The 22838-nt window shown below is 47.2% G+C and overlaps 1 protein-coding gene across 1 annotated transcript; it reads right to left on the minus strand.

Moving 5' to 3' along the window:
- Positions 1–1553: 1553 nt before the first annotated feature.
- On the minus strand, positions 1554–14676 carry LOC139229211 (complexin-4-like). Its single transcript, XM_070860871.1, has 3 exons — positions 14495–14676; positions 3257–3344; positions 1554–1772 (listed from the first exon to the last, which is right to left on the minus strand). The coding sequence occupies exons 1-3, from the start codon at positions 14674–14676 to the stop codon at positions 1554–1556; spliced, it is 489 nt and encodes a 162-aa protein (XP_070716972.1).
- Positions 14677–22838: the final 8162 nt, after the last annotated feature.

Below are 22838 nucleotides of genomic sequence, written 5' to 3' on the forward strand. Positions count from 1 at the left end.
ACAAAACTGCTCTTTTCTCATTTTGAATCCTTTTTTATTGTGTCTTGCTGTATTGTTTCAATGAGACGGAGAAGGACAGGCTCACAATCCCAGAGCTTTTAACCCAGGCAAAGGCCCACATTAATAAGAACATAAGAACATAAGAATTAGGAACAGGAGTAGGCCATCTAGCCCCTCGAGCCTGCTCCGCCATTCAACAAGATCATGGCTGATCTGGCCACATTGCAGGACATGGCCAGAGTTGCTATGGTGTGGTAAATCAGGAAGCAGTGGTTAGGTGACACGGAGCTAGGTGTTTAAAACGCTGTGAATTGTAGAAGGAAGGGGAGGCTGGGGGGGGGGGGGGGAAGACTGGGGGGAGACTGGAGGAAGACTGAGAGGAGACGGGGTGGGGGGGAGACTGGGGGGAAGACTGGGGGGGAGACTGGGGGTGTGAGGCATTCCACTGTTTTGAGGTCCTGTGAAAGAAGGAGTTAGACCAGGAGACGTGACACTGTGAGGTTGCAGAGTGGAGGTTTTCAAAAGGAAATTGGATAAGTACCTGAAAGAAAAGAAATTTCAGAGCTACGGGCAAGGGAGGAGGAGTGGGACTAGCTGAAGCGCTCTTGCAGAATGGGCCGAACGGCCTCCTTCCGTGCTGGAACATTCTATGATTCTATGTGGTCAAAGCACCATCTGCTGAAGGACTGAACCAAACAAGTGAGTAGGTTCCACCTTGTGTCTGTGTTGTCAGAGGCAGCAATTAACTGCAGCATCCATGGGTTAAAGAGGAGTAAAAACTCAGCCAGGGTGCCCGTTCCTAAACCCCCCCCTCCCACTGCACCGTCGGAAAGCGTGTGAAGATTGGCAGGGACCAGAATCAGGCTCGGCTGTGTTGCCCCCCACCATGGTCGACAATCACTGTACAGGCTGCTACAGGAAGAATGGTCACTTGGGTGAGGTACTGGAAAATGTTCTTACATCCAGCCTTCCAGTAAAAAATGTGCTAACCAACCATCTTCAGTGTTGTCGCTGGGATTCCGTTTGTGTGCAACGGTGGGTGTGAGAAATGTTCACACTGCATCCAAGGAACTGTGAAGAAACACCCTGTACATTTCTAGAGCCGGCCCTTCCTAACTTGGGATGTGTAGAGAGAGAGTGCTTCGAGCCGTCTAACATTGGAGTTTAGGGCAGTTTGAGGGGATAAATGAAGAGTTTTGCTTTGGTCATGTGAGCATGCGATACACACAAAAACCCATCACTATGCTGAAGGGTCTCCAAACCAAACTAATAAGCAATGCACACAGGCAGAGTCTCTGCTTCCCTGATGCCTTCCCATTTGGGCCCACTCTACTTCTCTACGTCCAGGGAGGTGAGAGGCAGCTTGGCCCGGAGATCTCTCCCCAAACATACAGCACAGAATTCTGGAGGATAAGCAACTAAAACGTGCAGAGAGGGCACCACACAATGTTAACCTGTTTCCCTATTGGTTCCAATACCTTGAGAATTGGCCTTGCAACACCAATAACCATTGGCAAATCTCCTCCAGCTGAACGTCACTGATTTAACCAAAGTCACATCACAGAACATTTCTCCTCGGCTGTCTGTTTTATCTCCGTGAGCGTCTCCTGGGCCTTGATCTTGATGGTGTCAAAGTCCATGTTTTGAATGGTCCCCAGAAATGAATCATTGACTTCTTCCTCCTCTTCGTCCGCTTGCACCATCTTCGCCAAATCCTCGGGCAAATCCACGTCGCCCCCTGCCAGCTGGATCTGACTCTCGTCCTTCTCATTCTGAATAGCACAGGAAGAGAACAAAAAGCTTTGTTAGTCCATGACCTCCCTCCCTGCACCCCAACCCTCCTCCCCGACTCATTGAAGATCGGAAGATTAATGGATGGCAAGTCATGTGCCCATGAGCTAAGCATGTGCCTGTATTCCTGGTATGGACTCCTGATGTGGGGGACTTGAGATAAAAACCTTCCTGCTGGTCAATGTATTTTTTTTCCCAATTGTCTCCACTCCTCTCCTGACACCGACTGCGATACAGGTTCCTGAGCAACTGGCCACCCTCCCCCAAGTGGTCAATCTTCACCTCCGTGCAGGCGGTGAGTGTCGGCAGCTTGTTGGTCTGTGGAAAGCATCAGAGCTGAGCCCTGTCCTGTCCTCCCCTAACACACACAACTCTGCTCTCCAGCAGGATGAACTCGATAGTGATCATCAGCAGGAAGGCTGGCTGGTTTCTCCTGGCCCTAGCCAAGGAGCACTGAGGCCAATTGTAGCAGCCCTACTGCTGTCCTGTCTAACTCCGCACAGACCGGTATCAGAGCTTCTACCTACTGGCCCAGATGGCTCCTTGCCACAATGGGCACTGCATTTACTCACTGAGCCAGCAAGGGAGCAAGAGTTTCTCCCGCTTCCCAACTTCCTCAACAGTCGGTACATGTCCCTGTACTGTGCCTGAGACAGTCGGTACATGTCCCTGTACTGTGCCTGAGACAGTCGGTACATGTCCCTGTACTGTGCCTGAGACAGTCGGTAAATGTCCCTGTACTGTGCCTGAGACAGTCGGTACATGTCCCTGTACTATGCCTGAGACAGTCGGTAAATGTCCCTGTACTGTGCCTGAGACAGTCGGTAAATGTCCCTGTACTGTGCCTGAGACAGTCGGTAAATGTCCCTGTACTATGCCTGAGACAGTCGGTACATGTCCCTGTACTGTGCCTGAGACAGTCGGTAAATGTCCCTGTACTGTGCCTGAGACAGTCGGTACATGTCCCTGTACTGTGCCTGAGACAGTCGGTACATGTCCCTGTACTATGCCTGAGACAGTCGGTAAATGTCCCTGTACTGTGCCTGAGACAGTCAGTAAATGTCCCTGTACTATGCCTGAGACAGTCGGTACATGTCCCTGTACTATGCCTGAGACAGTCGGTAAATGTCCCTGTACTGTGCCTGAGACAGTCGGTAAATGTCCCTGTACTATGCCTGAGACAGTCGGTAAATGTCCCTGTACTGTGCCTGAGACAGTCGGTACATTGTCAGTACTGCATCTATTACAGGTGATGCTTGCCTGCACCGTACCTGTTTCAATTGGTACTTTTCCTGTACTATGCCTGTGATAATTGGCTTATTGCCTGTACTATGCCTGTGACAGTCAGTACATTTCCTGAGCTATACCTGTGACAGCATATTTCCTGTACTGTACCTGAGGCTGTGGCAATTGATATATTTCCTGTACATTACGTGTGACACTGGGTTAATTTCCTGTACATTACCTGTGATAGTCGGTATTTCCCCCTCATGTGCAATCGAACTGTTGCCCTTTCTGCTTTTTTCTGGGTGAATTGGTTGTCTCGTTCAATTCTGTAATGGGAAAGAAATGATATTTCAAAGCACAGAATCCAAGGCTTGATTTGGTTCTTCCTTCCCTGCCCTGACTTTGAATTCAATTTGCGGATTAAATAAAACCAATGAAAAAGATTCCGAGAGGGTCCGATTTTGCATATTGTCACAAATATGTGTGTGGGTGGTGCAGTGGGTTAGTCTTTGCCCTTTCACCTCAGGAACTTGCTTAGTTGCTTCTTATAAGTTAACAGAGTTGCTGCTGATTTAAGAGGTCTTTTTTCTCTGCAGTTCAGATCAGCCATGATCTCATTGAATGGCAGAACAGGCTCGAGGGGCTGAATGGCCTACTCCTGCTCCCAATTGGGATGCTACAATTGGCCACAGCACCCCTGAGAGGGTAAAGTGCGCTATGTGGAACGGATTGACAACACGAATGGCCTACTGAGTTGTTATCTATGCAGACTATAGATATACACTCTGTGTAGTCACTGTATAGTTGCATAAGATGGAGACTTGTTACCTGATGTACTATCAATAAGGTTTACACTGTGTATATACTATGCTGGCATCACTAGAGGGTGCAACTGGTGGAGACTGGAGTTTCCTGCCCCTGTGGCAGGGGCTGTCCACCAGAGGACACTGCGGTGGGAGACCTGAGGGTCACCTGCGTAGGTGTGCAGGGCCCAGTATAAAAGGCTGCCCACCATGCTTGTGTTTCACTCTGGAGTTACGAATAAAGGACCAAGGTACTACAGTTTGAGTACAACACATTGCCTCGTGGAGTCATTCATAAGTGCATTACAGACATAACATGAGTAGTACTGAGTGTGGCTCAGTTCACATCTGAAAAATGTCCACTTGGCTGAGGTACAAGAGAGTGGTGGTGCCTGTGGAACTGTACCCAGCAGGTGGCAATGCCTTCAGTGAGTAGGAAACTGACATTCAACTATAGTCCTTTCTAATGTGAATGATGAGATGGGGAGAAAAACTGTGGTGATGAATTCAGAGTATCACAAATTATATTGAATAGTGCTGGGCGGTAGAGCAGTAATAAAGAAAGAAAGACTTGCATTTATATAGCGCCTTTCACGACCACCGGATGTCTCAAAGCACTTTACAGCCAATGAAGTACTTTTGGAGTGTAGTCACTGTTGTAATATGGGAAACGCAGAAGCCAATTTGCGCATAACAAGCTCCCACAAATAGCAATGTGATAATGATCAGATAATCTGGTTTTTGTTTGAGGGATAAATATTGGCCGGGACACCGGGGTAACTTCTCACAGGAAAGCAAAATACTGTGGATGCTGCAATCTGAAATAAAAACAGAAATAACTCCTCTGCTCTTCTTCGAAATAGTGCCATGGGATCTTTTACATCCACCTGAGAGGGGCAGACGGGACCTTGGTTTAACGTCTCATCCGAAAGACGGCACCTGTGACAGTGCAGCACTCCCTCAGCACTGCACTGGGAGTGTCAGCCTAGATTTTTGTGCTCAAGGCACTGGAGTGGGACTTGAAGCCACAACCTGGAGGGAGGCAGGTGATCGGGATATTGTGGAACACTCCTGCTCCTCCTGGCTCCACAGCAACATTTAAGAAACATTTCTTTAAACAAACTGACCCATTGCTGGTGGCGGCTGCTGCTGCTCAGGCTACAGCGGAAGCTGAAGAATCCGGAGCGGTGCAGGCCTGGTCTTGCTGCACTCTGCAATGCCGTGGAGAGGGCTTAAAACAGGGTTGGGCTCCTCATTTACATATCTGAAGGGCCGAACGCCTGTATTAGGTGGCCTCCAGGGATACCTGAAAAATGGTCAGACTTAATATTGGTCTTTGGTCCTCGAAGTTGTCCCTCGTTGTGCTCGTTTCACACCCATAAAATGGGCACAGTGAGATCCAATTTCTATCCTGATGTTGCAAGCTAGATTGCTAATTAACTGGGAAATAGGATTATATATTGGCGACAACTGTTAATTATTGAGATCCCAGGGATCAGTCTTGGCCCCTCTGCTGTTAGCTGTAGAGATCCCCCAGGGACCACACACACACACACACACACACACACACACACACACAACGGAACAGGTAGGGCACCATGCTGGCCCTGGGCCCCACCATCTCATACTTTGGACAGGCTGGGGGATCAGTTTGCCTGCAGTCTGCTCTCCCACGGATCAGTGGGAGCGCTGTGTGGAGCCCCACAGAGCTGGCAGCAGCACAATGGGAGTGGCACATGCTGCCCCCTCTCAGGATGGCAGCACATGTGCTCCCTTGCCACTCCATCAACCAATGCCCGCCCTGGTAAAGGAAAGCACCTGCATTCATATAGTGCCTTTCATGACCTTAGGACATCCCAAAGCGACTTACAGCCAATGAAGTACTTTTAGAGTGTAGTCACTGTTGTAATGTGGGAAACGCAGCAGCTAATGTGCACACAGCAAGCTCCCACAAATGGCAATGAGATAATGACCATATAATCTGTTTTTGTTATGTTGATTGAGGGATAAATATTGGCCAGGTCACCGGGGATAACTCCCCTGCTCTTTGAATAGTGCCGTGGGATATTTTACATCCACCTGAGGGCAGACGGGGCCTCGGTTTAACATCTCATTTGAAAGGTCCCAGAAAGGCAGTTGGGTCAGAATGCCCGCAGCAGCCGAGGTTGAAGTCTGCAGCTGGACTTACAGGCCTGAGCTCCCAGAAGTTGCCAACTTCAAGCATCTCAAGGGCCCTAAGCTGAGCATCAGTAACCTTCTACCTCCCATCCTGAGGGCAATAAAGGGGGCTGCTCGTTGAAGCAGTTGGGTAGCAAAGGCAGGCACAATAGACTAACACCTGGATGATCATTTTGTTTCGTGACATTTGTGTACACCATTAAAGTGCAACAGGGTTTGGAATTATTCATTTGGCGGCAGAGTTTGTCGGTCGGAGCCGCTGACCTGGCAATGTCAGGGGTCATGGATATCAATGTTGGCCTGTGGTCACAAGTACTTTACTGCAGGCCAGGAGGGCTGGGAGATGTTGTCCAGGATTGTTATTGTGGGGTGGGTGTGCGGGCTAGAGGTGAGGGGAGCAGGGTGCAGGATTAGTGCAACTGTAGCTGCTGCCCAAGAGTTCCAGCTGCGGGTTGGCAGTGGTGCTCTCCTACTTCAGCGCCATCAGGTGGCGGGAGGTCTTCATCCACTCCTGGCTCCATTTGTTGTCCCCGTTGTAGAGTGGAGCGGAATGACCATGATCCAGGACCGCAAGCCTATCCGGGCAGCGGGAGTCTGCAGCAAATGAGTGCACAGCGAGATCCCACAAACAGAAGTGAGATCGATAACCATCTAATCAGTGCCTATAATGTTAGTGGGTTTCAGTATTGGACAGAACTCCCCTACCCGAACATTCATCAATTCTGATGAAGGGTCATCGACCAGAAACGTTAACTCTGTTTTTCTCTCCCCACTGGCTGAGATTTCCAGCATCTTCTGTTTTCACTCCCCTACTCTTCTTTGAATTGTGCCATTTGGCCCACCTGAGAGCTTAAATAACTCATCTGAAAAATGGCATCTCTGAGGGTGCAGCACCTCTTCACTGAGGTGGCAGCCGAGATTATGTGCTTAAGTCTCTGGAGAATGAGGAACACATGAACCCCTCACTCAGGTGAGAGCTGCCACTGAGCCAAGGCGGACACCTTACGTGGATAAATTTTAATCAGATTTGTTAGTATCAGTCACTTGAGATATGCAAATTATTGCCTTTAAAATTTCTTTGTGACCCCAGTGGCTTCACAGGATGCACCTATGTGGCCCACAAAGGCAAAAGATTGGATACCCCTGCACCACAGCACTACCTGTTGACACTGAAGGTTCGTCTGTGTGAAGGGCTGTGCTTTATCTGTTGTCTCTCTCTCTGTCTGCTCGTGCAGAGGCTGGTTCCTCGCTCCATGTCATAGGTAAATCCTGCTAAAGCTCTTTCGCCCTAAGCCGCTGCTGTCAAAGTTTAGCCTCAAATCCTGGATTGCACTAGTTACCTAGCTTCGTAAAAGAGAAGGTTACTTAGCTCAGTTTGTTGGCACTATAATTACCGTATTTCCTCCAATATAGGTTGCACTCTTTCAACAAAAAAATTGACTGAAGTTGTGGGTGAATCCTACACAGGAATTAGTAACAGTTTCTCTCATTGAAATGGCTCGAACTTTATACAGCGGAGTTATGTTATATTAAGTTATGTTGCATTATATTATGTACTGTAACATTATGTTCTATTCTGTTATGTTATATTAAATTATGCTTTGTTAAATTATCTTATTTTATATTATATTATATTTTGTTATGTTATGTTATATTATATTATGTTATGTCATACTATATTATAATGGCCTTGAAATTCCGATGTCCCAGGTTCGTAAGAAGTTCTGACGGACCCGGGAAGGCATCGGAAAAGCCGGTTTGCAGCGTGCAATGCACATGCGCTGGAAATCAACATTTCCGATCTGTCAAGTTTTTGGTCTTGACAGATGGCCACATCTCGGGAGCGAGGACACTTGCAGGGTAAGATTTCCGATATTTACGAATATCTGCAAATGTCCTTTAAAATCCTGCGCCTGAAAAAACAGGCGTATAGCCTACTTTTATAGGCGCAAGTGGTTAAAAATACACATACAAATAAAAAATAAAGTTATAAAAGCACTTTTTTGTTTAAAAACCCTCCCCACTACAGTAAGTTTATTTTAAGTGTTAATAAAACATTTTTTTAAATCGGAGAACTTTTTTTTATATAACAACTTTAATTTAAATGCATGTTAATTGTATACTTTAATTTCTATTTTTTATTGGTTTTTAAGTGGTGGGGGGGAGGTGCGGTTTCTCATTCATAGCAATAGGAGTTCCATACTTACGGAACTCCTATTGCTATGAATGAGAAACTATACTGTACCTGATTGGCTGCTGACACTAGATCCCGGCCTGCGCACGTCCCCACGTGCATGCGCTGCGCGCGCAGTCACCTCTGGGCCTCAGGCTCGGAAGTTCGGACAGTTGCAGCAGCAGCAGGTAAGTGCGTATCTTTTTGCTTTTTTTAGGTTGTTTCGCCGCAGGAAGAGGTAGAACGGAATTTCAAGGCCTTTGTATTATTTTACGTTATATTATATGATATTATATTGTGTTATATTATAAATGGTAACACTTATAATCGCCAGCATTCATTACTTTTAAAGGTAACACTGCACCTCCTGCTATTCAGTCCTCCCACCACTATGGCATCATGTTGAACTAGGGAGAGACAGCAGTAGGTGGGGATGTAAATTATTGGGATTTTCCCAAGTTGTGCACCCAACTGAAGGAACTGCTCACTCATTTACCTAATCATCTAATGACAGCCCTAATACCCCAGCCTGACATCTTCATTCTGTTTTTCCCAATAACTTTCTCCCCTCCTCGCTCAAAGGCACCGACGCTTGAAGGGGCAAGAGTCCCACAGATGCCGGCTCCTGTCTGGTACCTCGTCCATTCCTCGCTGCCTGGACAATGAGTGGCGGCAGGCTGTTCGACCGCAGGTGTTATCACAGCCAAGCCTAATCCTGCCGTTTATCTAATGTTTACACACATGCAGCTACAAGCTCAGGCCACTACCTCACCATCAGGAGTAGGCGCCCTGCCTGATTCTTCCCTACCTGAGCCACTCAGCCCAACTGTAACATCCCTGTTGCTACCTTGCACCCTGACTGAGAGCTACCACAGCAAATGATGGCGATCAAACTGGGCCCCTCCTGGTCTATGTGGCTCAGTACCACACTGGGGGGTGCATTTTACCACTGAGATATCAAGGCCGTTACCGGAATAACATTTTAATGTCGAGAACTTTACATTTAAGAAATGAACAATATGGAATATAGTAATGAATCTTCACAATATTGCTGGCTAGCTGCTGAATAATGTGTCCCTTAGTACAGATGGTGTCATTCCCAGTGGTACTCAGAAAAGGACCATTTCAGTCTCGCTTCTTTCACCTGTAGAGCTTGGCAGATGCTGCGCTATGAAGCTCTTGGTCTCAATTCACAGCCTGCTTGAGTGTGGGTTGGGATCAGCAGGTACAACTATCCCAGCATCTCTTGAGAAAGCGAAAGGACCCTATTAAATTGTAGGGCCTACAGATTCAGTTTTCTCCCCCTCTCCTTGTGGAGAAGCACTCAGCCTCCAATTGGCAACTGCCCACAGCAGCATGCCTGGATCAGACACTCAGTGTTGGCGGGGGTGGGGGGGAAATCACAGGCGTAAACCCGTGTCTCAACATTCGGTACCACTGCGATGAGAGACCCTGACTGGGATCGAGACCCTCTAGGCATTTAGTGAAAACACCATAGCTGACGTTTCACCAATGATGGACTGAGCCCTTGTCTGGCCCTTCTTTGGACCAATTTCAGCTGTTCTTGGTCCCTGCCATGAGGGGAGCACCTCGGAGCTGCAGTGTCCTCCACGTTATGAACCAGACTAAGGCGTAGCTACTGTAGAATGGCACTGAATGTGTGAATAAAAAGTGTACTGCTCACACTCACACAGAAGGCTTTCGACGAGGTCCCACACAAGAGATTAATGTGCAAATTTAAAGCACATGGGATTGGGGGTAGTGTGCTGACATGGATTGAGAACTGGTTGTCAGACAGGAAGCAAAGAGTAGGAGTAAATGGGTACTTTTCAGAATGGCAGGCAGTGACTAGTGGGGTACCGCAAGGTTCTGTGCTGGGGCCCCAGCTGTTTACATTGTACATTAATGATTTGGACGAGGGGATTAAATGTAGTATCTCCACATTTGCAGATGACACTAAGTTGGGTGGCAGTGTGAGCTGCAAGGAGGATGCTATGAGGCTGCAGAGTAACTTGGATAGGTTAGGTGAGTGGGCAAATGCATGGCAGATGAAGTATAATGTGGATAAATGTGAGGTTATCCACTTTGGTGGTAAAAACAGAGAGACAGACTATTATCTGAATGGTGACAGATTAGGAAAAGGGGAGATGCAACGAGACCTAGGTGTCATGGTACATCAGTCATTGAAGGTTGGCATGCAGGTACAGCAGGCGGTTAAGAAAGCAAATGGCATGTTGGCCTTCATAGCGAGGGGATTTGAGTACATGGGCAGGGAGGGAGTGCAGCGAAGGTTCACCAGACTGATTCCCGGGATGGCGGGACTGAGATATCAAGAAAGACTGGATCAACTGGGCTTGTATTCACTGGAGTTCAGAAGAATGAGAGGGGATCTCATTGAAATGTTTAAAATTCTGACGGGTTTAGACAGGTTAGATGCAGAAAGAATGTTCCCAATGTTGGGAAAGTCCAGAACCAGGGGTCACAGTCTAAGGATAAGGGGTAAGCCATTTTGGACTGAGATGAGGAGAAACTTCTTCACCCAGAGAGTGGTGAACCTGTGGAATTCTCTACCACAGAAAGTTGTTGAGGCTAATTCACTAAATATATTCAAAAAGGAGTTAGATATGGTCTTTACTACTAGGGGGATCAAGGGGTATGGCGAGAAAGCAGGAATGGGGTACTGAGGTTGCATGTTCAGCCATGAACTCATTGAATGGCGGTGCAGGCTCGAATGGCCTACTCCTGCACCTATTTTCTATGTTTCTATGTTTCTACACCAGGGCCCAGGCACATCAGACCAGGATAGGCCCCACTGCTTCCTGTCCAGCAGTACTCAGCATCGGCCATGGAAATGTGAATTTGCCAAGATAGGCTCTATCAGTGTTTGAGCTAAGGAATGGTCAGCATGACACGCCTCAGACAGCATTAACCCAGGATAATTTCCCCACAATGCAGAGTGCATGCTTTGCAGATGTCACCTGCACTGCTTTGCATTACGGGAATGATTTGCCAGTCTTGCCTCCATCGCAGTTGCCTCACATTCCAGTAAAGGTATAGGAACAGTCAGGCCCCAGTTTTGCTGTGGTCCTGCCCCCTCGTCCACAACCCAAGACAAATATCTTGGTTGCTTCCTTTTACCTCTGCCTCTACCCCATTGGCTGATGGAGAACAAACTGGAGCCAGGATGTGCAAGCTGACAAAGCAAGAGGATAAAGGACAAACTTTGAACAGATACTAGAATGATTCCAGGGATGAGGTTACGTGGAGAGACTGGAGAAGTTGGGGTTGCTCTCTTTAGAGCAGAGAAGGCGAAGAGGAGATTTGTTAGAGTAAATAAAGAGACACTGTTTCCAATGCCCGAAGGGTCGATAACCAGAGGACACAGATTTAAGGTGATTGGCAAAAGAACCAGAAGCGACATGAGGAAAAACGTTTTTACGCAGCGAGTGGTTAGAATCTGGAATGCACTGCGTGATAGGATGGTGAATTGAGAGTCAATAGCAGCCTTCAAAAGGAGATTGGATAAATACTTGAAAGAGAAAAAATTCAAGAATATGGGGAAAGAGCGCGGGAGTGGGAGTAATTAGATTGCTCTTCGAAAGAGCCAGTGCACATTCAACGGGCCAAATAGCTTCTTTTGCGCTGTACCATTCTATGAGCCTCGCCCACACAGACCAGGAAGGCCCCAGGATTGATTTCTGCTCCGTGTAGAGTTGACTGGTCTCAGCTGCGATGGTGGAGCAGGCATTACAAGCGGTAAGGGTAATGTTCAGGATTCCCTCTCCCGATCACTATCTTGTTGGTATAGAATGGCACTGACTGTGTGAATGGAAAAGCCCACTGCTTTTTGTGACCTCAGGTCGTCCCGAAGCGCCTCACCGCCAATGAAGTGCTTTTGGAGTGTAGTCACTTTTGTAATGTGGGAAACTGGCAGCCAATTTGTGCACAGCAAGCTCCCACAAACAGCAATGTGCTAATGATCAGATAATCTGTTTCAGTGATGTTGGTTGAGGGATAAATATTGGTCAGGACACCAGGGATAACTCCTCTGCTCTTCTTCGAAATCGTGCCATGGGATCTTTTACGTCCACCTGAGATGTCTAATGTCTCATCCGAAAGGCGGCACCAGATACCAATGTTCCTGTTGTGCTGTGCAGCTGTAAGTTTCCACGCAGGCCGCTTGCCGGTTTCTCAATGGAAGGACCCTCGTGGGGAAGTTTGAATGGGCCATGCAGCCCCTTAAAGAGACCGCGCACGCAAAAGAAAATGCATCCTATAATACAGCACTCCCTCAGTACTGCACTGAAGTGTCAGCCTAGTTTTTGTGCTCAGGTCTCTGGAGTGCGACTTGAACCCACAACTATCCAGTGACTGCTGATGGCAGGTGCCTGTGTGCGGATGTTGAGTGAGGAGAAGGTTGGGTTTGGCTGCGGCACCTCCCCTAGTTAAATAGTCTGCCCAAGGCAGAATTATCCCTCGAGTGTAAGCACAGATGTCCATTAACTGAAAACGAGGGAGAGCCAGCATGAGCTGACATAAACTACGTCAAGGCCCAAATGCAGTGTGTCCCCTCACAGCAGCCAGTCACTTCAGGTCATTCAAATATACAAAGGCTTAGTCACTGTAATTGTGCACCTGTTCAGGTGAACAGGGCTGTCAGGGTTTGGTGACAGCTGCCAAGAAATGGTCTTCTTTATATTGAGCAAGCCCGGGTGAAGGACACACACAGGGTGCAAAGGGGAGGAGGGAAGATGAGGCATAAAAGCCTGCAAACTATCGGAGGAAGGGAAGTGAGGTGGGGGGGGGGGGGGCGGGGCAGGGAGCTGAGGAGTTTCAAGGCCCTGGGAAATAATGAGTTCGAGTAGGAGACACAGTGAGGAGGAAGACTGTACTGACGAGGTATATGGTGCTTGGAAGGAATAATAGAAGGAGGTTTGGAGGATCACTGATCATAGTAATATCGATAAATTAGAGAGATTCGAGAGAGGGGGAAAAACAAAGAATAAATGGTTTATGCTTTCAATATAAAGCTGAAATACAGACTGGGGTTACTTGGAAATAAATGTAAAAACAAATACAGGGCCTAATTTAAGATTTTACATTTGGTAGTATAATTGCTAATAAGAAAATGAATATAATGCTAGAACTAACAAAAATGGGCATTTTTAGCAATTAATGACCTTGAATGATTTCTCCTCCTGCTCCAGTATTCTCTCCTCCCCGCCCCCGCCTCGAAGGCTCTCACACTTGTTGACGTATGGGTCACAAGGTGCCAATTGCCCTCGCGTACCTCACCCAAGTGACCGAGTATTGAGTGGCTGGGCTATTCCACCCTGGGAGGCATCACGGCCGAAGCTGCTCCTGTCTCGCCTGACGTCCACAGAAGTGAACTTTCCAGCAGGGGTCAATGGACAGTGAGCAGAAGCGGGAACCCTGGCTGATTCTCTCCCCCTCCCTAGTCCAGGAGCACCGAGGTGAATCGTAGCCTTGGCTGAGATCTGCTCGCTGAGCACAGATCGGGGGGTCGAACCTGAGACCACCCTGGTCTGAATGGTTCGGCACCACACCGGTCGGTGCATTTACCACTTTGTCTTATTTCACTCCTTGGGACGGATGCGCTAAGACATGAAAAGGTGAGTTCTTGACAAGGGCATGGGCCAAAATGCCTATTAAAGCTCAGTAAGTACTGTTGTGTACCCAGAGTATGCGGCAAACCTGTCCCACCCACCCTTCCCTCAACGACTATCTGTCCCACCTGTGACAGTGACTGTGGTTCTTGTATTGGACTGTTCAGCCACCTAAGGACCCATTTTTAGAGTGGAAGCAAGTCTTCCTCGATTCCCAGGGACTGCCTATGATGATGATGTACCGAGTTCAGGCTGTGTTATCTACAATGGAATGGTTTCTCAGTTCCAACTGATAAATTCTGCTTTTGGAGAGTTCATTTTCGAAGCCACTATGTGTAAATTCTAATCGAACCCGAAGCAAACAACTTTCTTTCCAGTTAACACAATCGAAGGAGTGATTCAGACAGCACTGTGTGCTGTAGTTCCATACAACATTTCTCGTGTTATGAATATTTAATGACAATGTGTGCTGACTGCGCCTCAGAGTGCGGGAGCGTTTATGAATTAACGCAAAGTTTTGAATTTCACCAAAACGTACACGGTGTTCATTTTTGATACTACTTCGTTTTGTGTACACATATTCACTTTTTAAATAAATTAATCCTGACTTGTGTTTATCGTTAAAACTGCCCTTCGCGTTCCCACCGCCGTGCACTTTCCCTTTCAATCCCGTTACTCTCTGTTGTCGCACTCACTTTTCCTCTATCAGCTGCCGTTGGTATTCCTCAAACTCTTCCCTGGTCATTCCCGTGCTTTTTGGGGTCGGCTTTCCGTCTCCTTCCTCCGTCGTCTTCTCCTCTTCTCCTCCTCCTCCTCCTCCTCCTCCTCCCAGATTTTTAATTTTTTCGCTGATCATGGTTTTGAGGAGGAATGCCATTTTGGCAGAAACGGTGTCTGATTACGTTTACGGGGAGGGAAGGCAGGCTGGTGTTGGCTGGAGCAGAGTGTGCCTGAAGGACAGATAAGCCTTGGGTGTAATTGGTAGACATCGAGCTAAACAGCTTAAATCATTATAAGATGTCACGGTAAACTATTGGGTTCCTTTTTTGCTCCGATCTGATGGCCCCATTATCCCTGGTTTAAGGATCTCCATGAACTGTGTTTGAAAAATGTATCACACAAGTGGTGAGATTTTGCTTTTAAGTTTACAAGAGTTGTCCCCTTCACATTCCATAAACAAAGAAAATGTTGCTTATTTGAAACACTCCATGAGGGGTTTTGATAGAGTAAATAAGGAAGAAACTGTTTCCAGTGGCAGAAGGGTCAGTAACCAGAGGACACAGATTCCAGATAATTGGCAAAAGAACCAGAGGGAAATTTGTTTTTTTTTACACAGCGAATTGTTATGATCTGGACTGCACAGCCTGAAAGGGTGGTGGAAGTAGATTGAATATTAACTTTCAAAAGGGAATTGAATATATACTTGAAAAGGAAACATTTGCGGGGCTATGCGGAGAGAGCAGGGGAGTGGGAAAATTGGATAGCTGTTTCAAAGAGAAAGGACATCCACGAAGGGCCAAATGGCCTCCTCCTCTTGTGCTGTAAAATGCCACGATTATTTTCAGGACACGACTGCTGCCAACGGAGCGGTAGTCGTTGCGCGTGCGCAGTTCCAGTGTCGCCGGACTTCCCAAAATCAGGAATAAAGAAGCGGATTTTGACAATTCTGTTCATAATAGCATAAGAAATCAGAACAGGAGTCAGCCATTTGGCCCCGCGAGCTTGTTCCGCCATTGAATCAGATCATGGCTGATCTGATCCTAGCCGCAACTCCAATTCCCTGGAGTCCTGGTCAATATTAGTCGCTCAGCCAGCACCGACAAACAGATGATCTGGTCATTATCATGTGACTGTTTGTGGGAGCTTGCTGTGCATAAATTGGCTGCCGCGTTTCCTACCTTACAACAGTGACTACATTTCATTGGCTGTAAAACACTTTGGGATGTCCCAAGCTTGTGAAAGGCGCTATATAAATGCAAGTCTTTCTTCCACGTTCATGTATAAAAAATGGTCATTCTGGCGAGGCAATAGAATAGACGTCCCTTGCCCCATTTGTAAAGATGGGAGTCACATTTGGCTCTTTTAAGCCATGAAGATGTGAGCTGATTACTCAGAACTGTGATGTGCATGTTGCCTGCCCACAGATTGGCCGCGACCATGTCAGCTCAATCCCTCGCTGAGCCTGGACCTCCTGGCAGCGGTCATTGGATAGTGATCGGGAGCAGGCCAGGGGTGCTGAGGCCAACTATAGCTCACAAACCACTTCCACTGGCTGAAGTCAGCTTAGTCAGCCCAGGCTGGGGTCGACTCCCTGGACCTTTCTGATCAGTATGGCCGAGAACGACACCCAATGGTGCATCTATGAGTTTCACTCTCCCGGGTATAATCCTTCCTTTTACACTTTGTGTTAATGGACAGTTGTGATTTGAAGGTAATATGCTCTGGGTTCTCTTCATAGTGAGGTCAGTGGGATTCTGAGCTGAACCGGCATCTCATGACTTTGGAAATATAAAATGTGGCACAGTTTCATTCACTAATGCTCCCTCATCAAATCCAAAGATACATTTCTATGTACCTTTTTGTATTAAAGGTAGGTGTCAGCTGTGGCTCAGTGATAGTCCAATTTCCTCTGCGTCAGAAGTCTGCAGGTTCAAGCCCCACTCCATAGACTGGATCACAAAATCTACACTGACGGTCTAGTGCAGTGCTGAGAGAGTGCTGCCCTGTTGGACATACCGTCTTTCGGTCGTGACGTTAAACCGTCTGCCCTCTCAGGTGGAAGTAAAAGATCCAATGGCACTGTTTGAAAGAAGAGCAGCGGAGTTCTCCCCGATGTCCCGGACAAAACTTATCCCTCAACTAAAACAGATCTAGCCTTACTCAACTTAAAATTGTGACCCTTGGTTCTCCCAAACCTATTTAATTAGATCAAAGTGTCAACTGGAACGCAATCCGTTACCTTCGTCATCTCAATCAGATCACCCTTAAGTCTACACTTCTCTAAAGTGTAGAGTCCCTGCTCTTTTAGCATATCTTGATAACTAAGATACTACAAACTGAGATTGAATCTAGTGGCCCTCCTCTGCACCCTTTGCATAGTCTTAATATTGTCCGGCATGTGAAGAGACCAAAACTGGACACATTTGTCCAACTGAGGCCTGACCAAGGTCAGCTACAAGGACAAAATAGTTCATTTTTTCTTCTTGTCAGTTGTCCAATAAATGCACCCCAACATCTTAGTCGCTCTAGCTTTCGCTTCACGACATAAGAACATAAGAAATAGGAGCAGGAGTAGGCCATTTGGCCCCCTGAGCCTGCTCCGCCAACCAATAGGATCGTGGCTGATCTGATCTTGGCCTCAACTCCGCTTCTCTGCCCACTCCCCGTAACCCTTGGCACTCTTATCGTTCAAAAATCTGTCTATCTCCACCTTAAATGACCCAGCCTCCACAGCTCTCTGGGGAAGAGAATTCCAAAGATTCACAACCCTCTGAGAGAAGAAATTCCTCCTCATTTCCGTTTTAAATGGGCGGCCCCTTATTCTGAAACTATGCCCCCAAGTTCTAGATTCCCCCACGAGGGGAAACATCTCTGCATCTACCCTGTCAAGCCTCCTCTAGAATCTTTTATGTTTCAATAAGATCCTCTCTCATTGTTCTAAACTTCAATGAGTATAGATCCAACCTGCTCAACCTTTCTTCATAAGACAATCCCTTCATCTCAGGAATAAACCTCGTGCACCTTCTCTGAATTGCCTCCAATAAAAGTATATCACTCCTTAAATAAGGAGACCAAAACTGTACGCAGTACTTCAGCTATGGTCTCACCAATACTCTGTACAGTTGTAGCAGGACTTCCCTACTTTTATACTCTATCCCCCTTGCAATAAAGGCCAACATTCCATTTGCCTTCCTAATTACTTGCTGTACCTGCATACTAACCTTTTGCATTTCATACGCAAGGACCCCCAGGTCCCTCTGTACCATCGCATTTTGTAATCTCTGCCCATTTAAATAATAATTTGCTTTTTTATTTTTCCTACCAAAATGGATAACCTCACATTTTTTCCATATTATACTCCATTTGCCAGACATTGCTTATGAACCTTAGAAATCTGTGCACTAACGCACCCAGATCTCTTTCTCTACCTGCTTTGATGCTTTTTCCTGAAGGGTGTATGTATGTTCACCATTGGTCCTGCCCATGTGCAGAACACTGCACTTTTCCAAGTTAAACATCATTTGCCAGTCACAAGCCCAATCCCCCAGCACATCGAGATCCGTCTGAAGCAGCCGAGCCCCACCTACTGTCCCAACACTCGCACAGATCTTATACTCCAGATTTATTTATGAAAATCTGACTTTTCCACCGTACCTGCAAACAGAGTAATTAAGATTTTGATAGCTCTAGGTGAATTCACAATCATTGCACCTTATTGTGTAAATATTATTTTTACATTATCACATGGGATTACATAGAATATATGTCACAGAAACAGGCTTTTCAGCCCAACCAGTCCGTGACAGTGTTTATGCTTCACTCGAGCCTCCTCCCATCCTTACTCATCTAATTCTATCAGCATAACCCTCTATTCCCTTTTCCCTCATGCTTATCTAATTTTCCCTTAAATGCATCTATATTATTTGTTTCAACTACTCTCTGAGGTGACGTGTTCCACATTCTCACCACTCTCTGGGTAAAGAAGTTTCTTCTGAATTCCCCACTGGATTTCTTGGTGACTATCTCACATTGTTCCAACTCTCTACATCCGTGCTATCCTCATTGATTTTTTTTTTTTAAATTCGTAGCCAATCTTTCCAATTCTTTGTCAAATCACAAACGCCAGAGGTCACCTTACACACATCAAGGATCACTCTGCGCCAATGCTCTTAGCCAAAAGGCCGAGAGCCACTGCACCATTCCTGGAAGTACTGCAATACCAGGTTCGTGCCATGGAGGTGGATGGGTCAGGCCCCCCACACACCTCCGTGGAGGTGGATGGGTCAATGGATTCCAAGAAAAAACAAATGTGGAATAAAATAGGCACTGAAGTGGAACAATAATTCACAATTGTATATCAGGCCTCTCAATGTCCCAGGTAGGTTTACATGGTGCTCTGGGGCTGCCAGTGTGGGAACTGACCAATAGCAGGTCTTCCAGCTTTGGATGCACTTTTGATGTAGTTGACCAATCACCTATGATCACAGCCATGTTAATCTACACAAACCAGGCTTTTGATTGGCTGGCATATCAGCATTTAAAACTGTTTTTCAGCCAATGAAAAAGTCCTTTTACAAACCACCTTGCTCCCAGCTCCACAATGCAAGGCGGGTGGGGGGTGAGGTGGGGGGGGGGGGCGCGCAGAGTGGAGGTAGGGGGGTGGGGCAGGGGGTGGCAGAGTGGGGGTGGATGGGGGGGTGCAGAGTGGAGGTAGGGGGGTGGGGCAGGGGGTGGCAGAGTGGGGGTGGATGGGGGGGGTGCAGAGTGGGGGGTAGGGGGGTGGGACAGGGGGTGGCAGAGTGGGGGGTGGACGGGGGGTGCAGAGTGGGGGGTAGGGGGGTGGGGCAGGGGGTGGCAGAGTGGGGGGTGGACGGGGGGTGCAGAGTGGGGGGTAGGGGGGTGGGGCAGGGGGTGGCAGAGTGGGGGGTGGATGGGGGGGTGCAGAGTGGGGGGTAGGGGGGTGGGGCAGGGGGTGGCAGGTGGGGCGGGGCAGAAAAATAAAGTGAAGGAACAGATTTTAAACTTTAGTAAAGGGGCAAGGAAGTTTGAACATGTAAAATAAATTAAGAGTTAGAAAATGAACAAAATTAAAGCTGAATATTGGGCAAGGAATTAAAAAGGAAAAGGGAACAAAAATCAAATGCAAGGAATGTACTCGAATATTTTAATGTTTTTATAAACTGTTTGTGAATAGTCCAGGGTTAATATTCTAGTGATGAATCTATTCCTAGCATTTGAGTAGATTTATTACTGTATGTAATATTGGTGTTTATTTCCCTGTCACACTGGGTGAGCTGAAAACTAACAAACCCCGTTAGCTCAGGGAAACAGAAGATTCCCTGAAGCTGTCAGCACTCTGAGAGTTAAATGTATAAGTTACAACAAAGGGATTAATTTCCACCATTTCTATTTGTAGAGACATTGGGAACTGTCTTCTTTATATTCATTTGGTCAGTCTCTCTACTAAATGCCTTAATGCTTGATCCCGCGCTCCTAAACCTCCAGTGTTTGGTTCTCCTCTCTCCCCTAAGCCCCCATCCTGCTCTCCATCTCTCTCCTGTATCCCCAGGGCCTGGTACTGCCCTCGCCCCTAAACCCCCTCCCACCCTCCACCGCTCTCCTGTATCCCCAGGGCCTAGTACTGCCCTCTCCCCAAAATCCTCGAGACCCTATTTTCATCACTCTACTAACTTTCGCACTGCTCGGCCCCTCTCCCAAATCCTCCACTGCACAGTCCGTCTTTCTGCGTTCTGTGCAGCATCTTGTGACAGTTTATTACATTAAGCGGGTCAATAACTAGAGGTCATAGATTTAAAATCATTGACAACAGATCTAGAGGAGAGGTGAAGAGAATTTTTTCACTCCGAGAGTTGTCGAGATCAGGAATGCTCTCCCTGATTCCATTAATAATGTTAAAAGGGAGTTGGACAGGTGCTGGAGGACCAGGAACTTACAGGGTTACGGACAGAAAACGGGGATCGGGCACAGGCACAACGGGACAAGTGGCCTCCTTCTGTGCTATAAGTTTTTATGACTCTAAACTCATTATCTAAATTGACATTCTTGAATAATTGGGACCAAATACATATTAGAACTTTCACTGAGTTAAAATAGGCCTCGATCGGTACAAAAAGATCAAATGGAAGTTAGGTTAATACAAGGCAATTGTACACCTGGATCAGACTGTGCGTTAGCTGGAGTTAACTGGAATTCCGGAATTGTGGGGTGGAGTAGCAGGCCTGGGTGGAAACAGTGTAAGCGGAGAGGAGTAGTACAAGGATTAGACACAAACTCAATCATCATTCGAATGTCTGAGATGAATACGAGTGCTGATTGGAATCTAAGCTCTTGCTGCACTAATCCTTGTACATAAAGAATACAAGATTGTTTTCAATGAAAGAACAAGAAGGGCTTATTTGACCGGCGATATTATTTTTACATCGAACTGGATGGTAAGATAGGTGTATGGAATTTCCGATATTGTTCCCATTATAGGGCCCTAATCCCAGTCATCTATCAAGAAAATAAAACAGTGTTTTTATTTAATCTCCGGGGCAGTGGGTGAGGGGCTGTGAGATGTGGGAAATAGTGCAGAATGTGAAATGTCAACCCTTTCAAAGTGTGACAATCTCTGGCACAGTTCTGCAGTTTCTGCGCGATGGGACAATGATTTCAGGTCGCTGTGTAACTGTGCTCTAGTTATTGATTTGAGGGCGCAGTGATTTGTGGCTGGCAGCGCCTGAGCTCCTTGAGGCTCCGGCCTCCCACCCGTTCCGCTCCACGCCACCTGCAATATTTATTATATATAACTTCGGAACCGTTTTCCTTCCCCTCCTCTTCGGAGGGGACCTGACTCTGGCTGGGATGCAGGATCTACAGCGCCCTCTGGTGCCTCCCCCGAGCACCCATTCTTCAGGTGTGCCGACACAGCAAGGGTCTGTGGGCTTTATGATAAGGGTGGGCCCCACAGCCTTTAAACTTTAAGCATTTTAGGGGGAAGTTTCTGCGAGCTTTGCGCCCAGATTCCAGCTCATTCCGGGCGGAATCGGCCGAACCAATGCAGAAGACCCGGGAATTTTAAACGTAGGTGAGGTGTTTTTTTTTAGTTCTTGGGATGTGGGCGTCGCTGGCAAGACCAGCATTTATTACCCATCCCTAATTGCCCTTGTGAAGGTGGTGGTGAACCGCCGCCTTAAACCGCTACAGTCCGTGTGGTGAAGGTACCCCCACAGTGCTGTTAAGGAGGGATTTTGACCCAGCGACAATGAAGGAACAGCAATATACTTCCAAGTCAGGATGGTGTGTGACTTGGAGGGGAACTTGGAGGTGATGGTGCTCCCATGTGCCTGCTGCCCTTGTCCTTCTAGGTGGTAGAGTTTGCGGGTTTGGGAGGTGCTGCTAAAGAAGCCTTGGTGAGTTGCTGCAATGCATCTTGTAACGGTACACATTGCAGCCACGGTCTGCCGAGGTGGGGGGAATGAATATTTAAGGTGGTGGTTGGGCTGCCAATCAAGTGGGCTGCTTTGTCCTGGATGGTGTCGAGCTTTGTGAGTGTTGTTGGAGCTGCACTCATCCAGGCAAGTGGAGAGTATTCCATCACGCTCCTGACTTGTGCTTTGTAGACGGTGGAAAGACTTTGGGGAGTCAGGGGGTGAGACACTTGCCGCAGAATACCCAGCCTCTGACGCATAGTGTTTATGTGGCTGGTCCTGTTAAGTTTCTGGTCAATGGTGACTGCCCAGGATGTTGATGGTGGGGGATTCGGCGATGGTAATGCCATTGAATGTCATGGGGCAGTGGTTAGACTCTCGCTTGTTGGAGATAGTCATTGCCTGGTACTTGTGTGGTGCAAATGTAATTTGCCACTTATCAGCCCAAGCCTGAATGTCATCCAGGTCTTGTTGCATACAGGCATGGACTGCTTCATTATCTGAGGAGTTGCAAATGGCACTGAACACTGTGCAGTCGTTAGCGAACATCCCCACTTCTGACCTTATGATGGAGGGAAGGTCATTGATGAAGCAGCTGAAGATGGTTGGGCCTAGGACATTGCCTTGAAGAACTTCTGCAGCGAGGTTCTGGTGTGCCCAAAACCACGCACACTCGGGTTTTCCGCAAACTTTTATGTTGTTTCAAGATTCATTTCACCCGAATCAGGCCCCGCCGACAAAACTGGCCCCGCCCCCAGGTTGAAATTGCGAGATTCCTTCAGTTGCGCTGGTTCAGGAAAGCTCTTCAAACTGTGCTCATTTTCTGAGGTGCACAGGCACTAGTTGGCACAGCTTAAAAGTTTATTCATATCAAAAAATATTTAAATTT

Source organism: Pristiophorus japonicus, chromosome 18 (genome assembly GCF_044704955.1).
Source record: "Pristiophorus japonicus isolate sPriJap1 chromosome 18, sPriJap1.hap1, whole genome shotgun sequence".
Taxonomy (NCBI): domain Eukaryota; kingdom Metazoa; phylum Chordata; class Chondrichthyes; family Pristiophoridae; genus Pristiophorus; species Pristiophorus japonicus.